The sequence below is a fragment of the Hyla sarda genome, chromosome 3 (assembly GCF_029499605.1).
Source record: "Hyla sarda isolate aHylSar1 chromosome 3, aHylSar1.hap1, whole genome shotgun sequence".
NCBI classification, from domain to species: Eukaryota; Metazoa; Chordata; class Amphibia; order Anura; family Hylidae; genus Hyla; species Hyla sarda.
In genome coordinates, this window is record NC_079191.1 from 370,742,568 (window position 1) to 370,750,799 (window position 8,232).

The window sequence follows — 8,232 nt, forward strand, 5'->3', positions numbered from 1 at the left end:
TTGATACATATAAAAAAGTTTTTGCCTGGAATACCCCTTTAAGTGACAATAAGTAAGTATATACATGCAGAAAATGAACTAAATGTAGGCACAGTATTTGTTGGCACCTTTTTATGACAGAATGTCAATGTTTACCCTGAGCATAAGGTTAAATCGTGACATTAAACAGTCCCCTTGTAAAGGACACATACTGTCTCTTCCTTTCTTCCTCGTCTGGCTGCTCCTTTCTCCATGATATTTAATGCATGCCTATACATTTAACATTTACACTACTTCTCTTCAGATATTGCTGTAACACTAGCTGCAGGAGAGCAGTGAAAGGGTTAAACCTTGGGCTGAAAGATGGGAAACCGATTCTAGCTGCACGAAAGGAGTGCCGGGAGGTGAGTTAAAGTGGGCTGTCCCATGCCTTCATTCAGGAAAGTGGGGGCTGGAGTACGCTAAGAACACGTAAGTAGCCAGGGTCCTGTTTGCGGGGGTCCCAGTGGTTGGACCCCAGCAAGCAGACACTTATACCCTATTCATGGATAGATAATAAGTGTCTAAAGGTTCAGTTTCATGGACTACTTTAAAGGGGTATTCCGGGCAAAAACATTTTATCCCCTAGCCAAAAGGATAGCCGCGGGGACCCCCCCCCCCTCCCGTGATCTCCCTGCAGCATCCGAATTCTATGTCTCCCCCTCCCATAGACATGAATGGAGGGGGTGTGGCGTGACGTCACATCCCCAGTCCCGGAAACACAGAGGTTTCCGAAAGTGGAGACGCAGCGATCATACATCTTATCCCCTATCCTTTGTATAGGGGATAAAATGTTTTTGCTCGGAATACCCCTTTAAGTATACCTGCCAAAAGCTTACTTATCCTAATTCCCTAGTTTATGTTGCTCACACTGCATTCAGTTCACAGAAGGAGGGGGCGTTCCCTTGCTTAACCTCACATCTCATGTGGGAACTTCCTCCCTCATTCCTCAGAGCTGATAGCTGGCTGCTCTGTGCACTGAGGCTCTGTGACATGTTCCCGACTCACACAGCAGGCTAATTGACAAGCCAGGAGCCTACACTTCCTGTATTTTGTCTCTGCACAGAGACAACCAGGAAGTAGCCAAAGGGACAGTACAGGGATCCCTAGTGGTTTTTCACCAAAATATAATAAAAAGTTTTGGAAGTGACAGTGCCCATTTAAAAAAAATATGTTTATCATAAAAAACTGATTTAGACAATAGGTCTTCTTCTGATTAAACATTCCCTTAAAGTGGTACTCCGGTGGAAAACATTTTTTTTTTTATTTTTTTTTTTTAAATCAAATGGTACCAGAAAGATAAACAGATTTGTAAACTACTTCTATTTAAAAAAAAAAAAACTTAATCCTTCCAGTACTTATTAGCTCCTGAATACTACAGAGGAATTTTCTTTTCTTTTAGTAACACAGAACTCGCTGCCGAATCACGAGCACAGTGCTCTCTGCTGACATCTCTGTCCATTTTAAGAACTGTCCAGAGTAGGAGAAAATCCCCATAGCAAACATATGCTGCTCTGGACAGTTCCTAAAATGGACAGAGATGTCAGCAGAGAGCTCTGTGTTCCAAAAAGAAAATAAATTATTTTAAGCTCATAAGTACTGGAAGGATTAAGATTTTTTAATAGAAGTAATTTACAAATCTGTTTAACTTTCTGGCACCAGTTGATTTAAATTAAAAAAAAAATAAATAAAAGTTTTTCACCATTAAAGGGTACTCCGTCCCTAGATGTCCGATCGCCGGTCCCGACGTTCTGAATATTTATGTTCAGAACACCAGCTTGAGGACTTCTATGTTTGTGAGGTCACCACAGCCGTCACACCTCCTCCAATCATGTCTATGGGAGGGTGGCGCGATGGCTGTAGAGTGGAGTACACAGATGTCCCGCCCCCTCCCATAGACATGAACAGAGGGGCATGACGGCTGTGGTCGCCTGTCATCAGGCATGGAGCGGAGTTCGCAGGCATGGAGCGGGTGCAGCGCATCAGACATCTTATCCCCTATCCTTTGGATCCGAGTTGGAATACCCCTTTAAGAGAGTATGGAGAGGGCTTGGGACTTGAGCTCGCCCACAGACACCTGCTGTGGACCGAACACTGGAGCCAGGAGCTTGTGACGTCATAGCCCCACCCCTCATGATGTCACACCCCGCCCCCTCAATGCAAGTCTATCACACCCCCTCCCACAGACTGGCATTGAGGGGGCGAGCATGACGTCATGAGGGGGCGGGGCCATGACCTCACGAGTTACCGGCACCGGCTCCAGCGTTTGGAACAGTTTGTTCCAAACGCTGAGCGGCGGAGTACCCCTTTAATCATTTAGATCCATGTTTCCCAAACAGGTTGCCTCCAGGCATTGCAAAACTACAACTCCCTGCATGTCCGGACCACTTTTGGTTGTCTGGGCATGCTGGGAGTTGTAGTTTTACAAGGGAACCCTGGTTGGGAAACATTGATTTAGATGCTGCTGTCATAGATGACAATAGCATCTAAATGGCTGTTACAAGTATTACAGCAGTCCATTGTCATGGCAAGGAGACTAAAAAAAATCTAAAATATATAAATATATGTTTTAAAAAATATCAGTATACCCCTATAAAAATTTAAAATCACTACCCTTTTTCCAAAACAAAAACATATTTGGTATGTTCATGTGCGGATATGTCTGAACTTTTAAAATACAATATTTATTTAAAAAAAGAAAAAAGTAAAGTAGTTGCCCATAGCAACCAATCAGATCGCTTCTTTTTTCAGAGGCATTTTTAAAAATGAAAGAAGCGATGTGATTGGTTGCTATGGGCACCACTTCCTCTGCGCAGGTTTTAGTAAACCTCCCTAATTGATCCCACATGGTGAATAGTGTAAATGTAAAAGACAATGCCAAATGCCAGAATTTCATTTGGGGTTTTATTTTTTGGTCACATGACATCTCGGAAAGAAATAAAAGAGCGACTAAAACATGCGATCTATGCCAAATAGACACCGATAACTAGTACAGATCGCACCGCAAAATACAAGTATAAAATAAATGCATCAAATAATGGATTCTGATAATAATCCTTAGTTGCAGCCCCAGTTTCTGTGACAGTTTTTGTGGCAGTGTGAACATGCCCTAACCTGAACAATGAATGGCGGGGGTGCAGAACCAGGCCTCCACCCCCCCCCCCCCCCCCCCCCAAGGGGGCTATCCTGGCCCTAGATCAGTGTTCTCCAACCAGGGTGCCTCCAGCTGTTGCAAAACTACAACTCCCAGCATGCCCGGACAGCCAAAGGCTGTCCGGGCATGCTGGGTGTTGTAGTTTTGCAACAGCTGTAGGCACCCTGGTTGGGAAACACTGATATAGATTAATGGTCTCCAAACTGTGGACCTCAACTACAACTCCCATCCCAGATTATATCCATATAAAATCACTATAAAGATTTATCTGCACAGAGGGATTTCATTTCATCAAGTAATGATGATGTCATCAGTAACCAATCCTCCATTATGATGACATCACATGACACATATCCCACAGTAGTGACATCACACGACCCCCTCTATATATCCTACAGTAGTGACATCACACGACCCCCTCTATATATCCTACAGTAGTGACATCACACGATCCCCTCTATATATCCCACAGTAGTGACATCACATGACGCCCTCTATATATCCTACAGTAGTGACATCACATGACCCCCTCTATATATCCTACAGTAGTGACATCACACGATCCCCTCTATATATCCCACAGTAGTGACATCACATGACCCCCTCTATATATCCTACAGTAGTGACATCACATGACCCCCTCTATATATCCTACAGTAGTGACATCACATGACCCCCTCTATATATCCTACAGTAGTGACATCACATGACCCCATCTAAATATCCCACAGTAGTGACATCACATGACCCCCTCTATATATCCTACAGTAGTGACATCACACGACCCCCTCTATATATCCTACAGTAGTGACATCACACGACCCCATCTATATATCCTACAGTAGTGCCATCACACGACCCCCTCTATATATCCTACAGTAGTGACATCACACGACCCCATCTATATATCCTACAGTAGTGACATCACACGACCCCATCTATATATCCTACAGTAGTGACATCACACGACCCCATCTATATATCTTACAGTGGTGACATCACATGACCCCATCTATATATCCTACAGTGGTGACATCACACGACCCCCTCTATATATCCTACAGTAGTGACATCACACGACCCCCTCTATATATCCTACAGTAGTGACATCACACGACCCCCTCTATATCTCCTACAGTAGTGACATCACACGACCCCATCTATATATCCTACAGTAGTGACATCACACGATCCCCTCTATATATCCTACAGTAGTGACATCACACGATCCCCTCTATATATCCTACAGTAGTGACATCACACGACCCCCTCTATATATCCTACAGTAGTGACATCACACGACCCCCTCTATATATCCTACAGTAGTGACATCACATGACCCCCTCTATATATCCCACAGTAGTGACATCACATGACCCCATCTATATATCCTACAGTAGTGACACACACATATATATATATAGACACACACACACACATATATATATATATATATATATATAGTAGTGACATCATTACGCAGTCCATGAGGACAGTTCATCTATCGGGTGGTGACACATCATTCTCCATGATGACAGCCATGACACGGTATCCCCGCTCCCGAAGACACCTCTCCCTCCTCCTCCTCCTCCATGAAGCCGCCGGCCTCCCCTCCCCCTTCTCCCGGCTCTCACCCGAACAGACCCCTCAGGAAGGAATGCGAGGACTTCACCCTCTTCTCGGCGTCGGCCATCAGCTGCACGGCCTCCCTCTCCTTACCGGCGTTATCCATGTCTGCTCCTGGGAATCTACGCGAACCTTACAACCTGCAGCGTAGCCTGACCTGTCTCCTGCGCCAATACACCAACACTGACCCTCACCGGCCTCCGTCTATGACAGCTCAGGCCGCGCTGCGTCATGGGAAATGTAGTACTTTCAATCATTTTGTTGCAGAGCTGTCAGCGGCCATATTGATTAAGGGCAAATGCATCCATCTACTAAAAATAATCATGTTTCTCTGCATTGTATAGTAAAGCTATAGAGATCATCGTATTGAGCGCAGCTTATTTCTATACCAGTGTTTTCAAACAAGGATACCTCCAGCTGCTGCAATACTATAACTCCCAGCATGCCTGGACACTCTTTGGCGGTCCTAATGCCAACTTGTTGTGGCGGCACCTGCAGCCTGTGGAATAACCGTCTGGAAATTTTCCAAGTGGACAATCTGCCCTGTGAATGGAGCCGGGTTCACACTTATGGCCGGGTTCACACTTATGGCCTGGTTCACACTTATGGCCGGGTTCACACTTATGGCCTGGTTCACACTTATGGCCGGGTTCACACTTATGGCCGGGTTCACACTTATGGCCGGGTTCACACTTATGGCCGGGTTCACACTTATGGCCGGGTTCACACTTATGGCCGGGTTCACACTTATGGCCGGGTTCACACTTATGGCCGGGTTCACACTTATGGCCGGGTTCACACTTATGGCCGGGTTCACACTTATGGCCGGGTTCACACTTATGGCCGGGTTCACACTTATGGCCGGGTTCACACTTATGGCCTGGTTCACACTTATGGCCTGGTTCACACTTATGGCCGGGTTCACACTTATGGCCGGGTTCACACTTATGGCCTGGTTCACACTTATGGCCTGGTTCACACTTATGGCCTGGTTCACACTTATGCCGGGTTCACACTTATGGCCGGTTTCACACTTATGGCCGGTTTCACACTTATGGCCGGGTTCACACTTATGGCCGGGTTCACACTTATGGCCGGGTTCACACTTATGGCCTGGTTCACACTTATGGCCGGGTTCACACTTATGGCCGGGTTCACACTTATGGCCTGGTTCACACTTATAGCCTGGTTCACATGGTCAGGAAAAATTCCGTCCTGAGCTTTTGAGTGTGGCCAGCGATGACTGAATCAGTCGGCACTAAGACTGCGCAGACATTGCTGTTCCTATAGACGAGAATGACTGCAGAGTGGATTCCATCCAAACAATGAACAAGGTCTTTCTTTTGGAGGTGGAATTTCAGCAGTGATACATCAGCCCCTGAAGTTCTGTGGTGTGCACTGTTCAGTGGAATCCCATTGGTAGTAATGACACTCTACTGCACCAGAATTTCCAATTCGGAAATTCCTTAGTGTGATCTTAACCTATTGTGGTGTCACGGTACAGTATTGCACACCATACTTTGTATGGTGGTCCCCAAAGTCAGAGTTACTACGTTCAGGTAGGGTCCCCCAGGTGGGACAGCCCCTATTAGCCTTTTTATTTTCTAATTTTGTAATGTTTAAATGTATATATTTAATATAATGAATATTAGTATGCTTACCTTGGTACCGTCGCAGGACCTTTGGTCATGTGACTATGTTAATTCCTCTATGTCACAATTCGGCTCTCTGGAGGTGGATCCTCTGTGCCAGAGAGGGATTGGCGTGGACCGTGTTGGTGGACCGGTTCTAAGTTGCTACTGGTATTCACCAGAGCCCGCCGCAAAGCGGGATGGTCTTGCAGCGGCGGTAGCAACCAGGTCGTATCCACCAGCAACGGCTCAACCTCTCTGACTGCTGAAGGTAAGCGCGGTACAAGGGAGTAGGCAAGAGCAAGGTCGGACGTAGCAGAAGGTCAGGGCATGCAGCAAAGATCGTAGTCAGGGGCAACGGCAGGAGGTCTGGAACACAGGCTAGGAACACACAAGGGAACGCTTTCACTGGCACAATGGCAACAAGATCCGGCGAGGGAGTGCAGGGGAAGTGAGGTATAAGTAGGGAGTGCACAGGTGATAACACTGATTAGGCCTGCTGTGCCAATCAGTGGCGCAGTGGCCCTTTAAATTGCAGAGACCCGGCGCGCACGCGCCCTAAGGAGCGGGGCCGCGCGCGCCGGGACAACACAGATGGGGAACGGGTCAGGTACGGGAGCCGGGATGCGCATTGCGAGCGGGCGCCTCCCGCGTCGCGAATCGCATCCCGGCTAGGAGTGATATTGCAGCGCACCCGGTCAGCAGGTCTGACCAGGGCACTGCAAATGAGAGGATGCTGCGAGCGCTCCGGGGAGGAGCGGGGACCCGGAGCGCTCGGCGTAACAGTACCCCCCCCCCCTTGGGTCTCCCCCTCTTCTTGGAGCCTGAGAACCTGAGGATAAGACTTTTGTCTAGGATGTTGTCCTCAGGTTCCCAAGATCTCTCCTCTGGGCCACAGTTCTCCCAATCCACCCAAAAAATTTTTTTACCTCTGACTATCTTGGAGGCTAGAATCTCCTTCACAGAGAAGACGTCAGACGAACCGGAAACAGGAGTAGGAGAAACAACTTTGGGAGAGAAGCGGTTAAGGATGAGTGGTTTAAGGAGAGAGACATGGAAGGCATTGGGAATACGGAGAGAAGGAGGAAGAAGGAGTTTGTAAGAGACAGGGTTAATCTGGCACAAGATTTTGAAAGGACCAAGATAGCGTGGTCCCAGTTTGTAACTGGGGACACGAAAGCGGACATACTTAGCGGAGAGCCATACCTTGTCTCCGGGAGCAAAAATGGGGGGAGTTCTTCTTTTTTTATCAGCAAATTTTTTCATCCGGGAAGAAGCCTGTAAAAGAGAATTTTGGGTTTCTTTCCATATGGTGGAAAGATCTCAAGTCACTTCATCCACAGCGGGCAAACCAGAGGGCAAGGGAGTAGGGAGGGAAGGAAGAGGGTGACGGCCGTACACCACGAAAAATGGGGATTTAGCAGAAGATTCGGAGACTCTGAAGTTGTATGAGAATTCGGCCCATGGTAGAAGATCTGCCCAGTCATCTTGGCGGGAGGAAACAAAATGCCGTAAATAGTCACCCAGGACCTGATTAATTCTTTCTACTTGCCCATTGGATTGGGGATGATAAGAAGAAGAGAAGTTTAATTTGATCTTGAGCTGTTTACAGAGGGCCCTTCAGAATTTAGACACGAATTGGACGCCTCTATCCGAGACGATATGCGTGGGCAAACCGTGAAGGCGAAAAATGTGTATAAAAAATTGCTTTGCCAACTGAGGAGCTGAAGGAAGGCCAGGAAGAGGAATAAAATGTGCCATCTTGGAAAATCGATCAACGACCACCCAAACAACTGTGTTGCC

At 47.0% G+C, this 8,232-nt stretch overlaps 1 protein-coding gene across 2 annotated transcripts in view; it reads right to left on the reverse strand.

Annotated features, from left to right (window-relative positions):
• The window catches only part of LOC130362784 (beta-soluble NSF attachment protein), a 40,409-nt gene extending 35,415 nt beyond the window's left edge, over positions 1-4,994 (reverse strand). The window contains exon 1 of one of the 2 annotated variants that reach the window (XM_056567806.1): positions 4,807-4,994. In XM_056567806.1, coding sequence (XP_056423781.1) covers positions 4,807-4,904 — 98 coding nt within the window. In that variant the 5' untranslated portion in view covers positions 4,905-4,994. Of the gene's footprint in view, positions 1-4,651; positions 4,735-4,806 lie in introns of those variants that run through there. The other variant, XM_056567807.1, reaches the window with a different exon arrangement.
• Between the last annotated feature and the right edge of the window lie 3,238 nt (positions 4,995-8,232).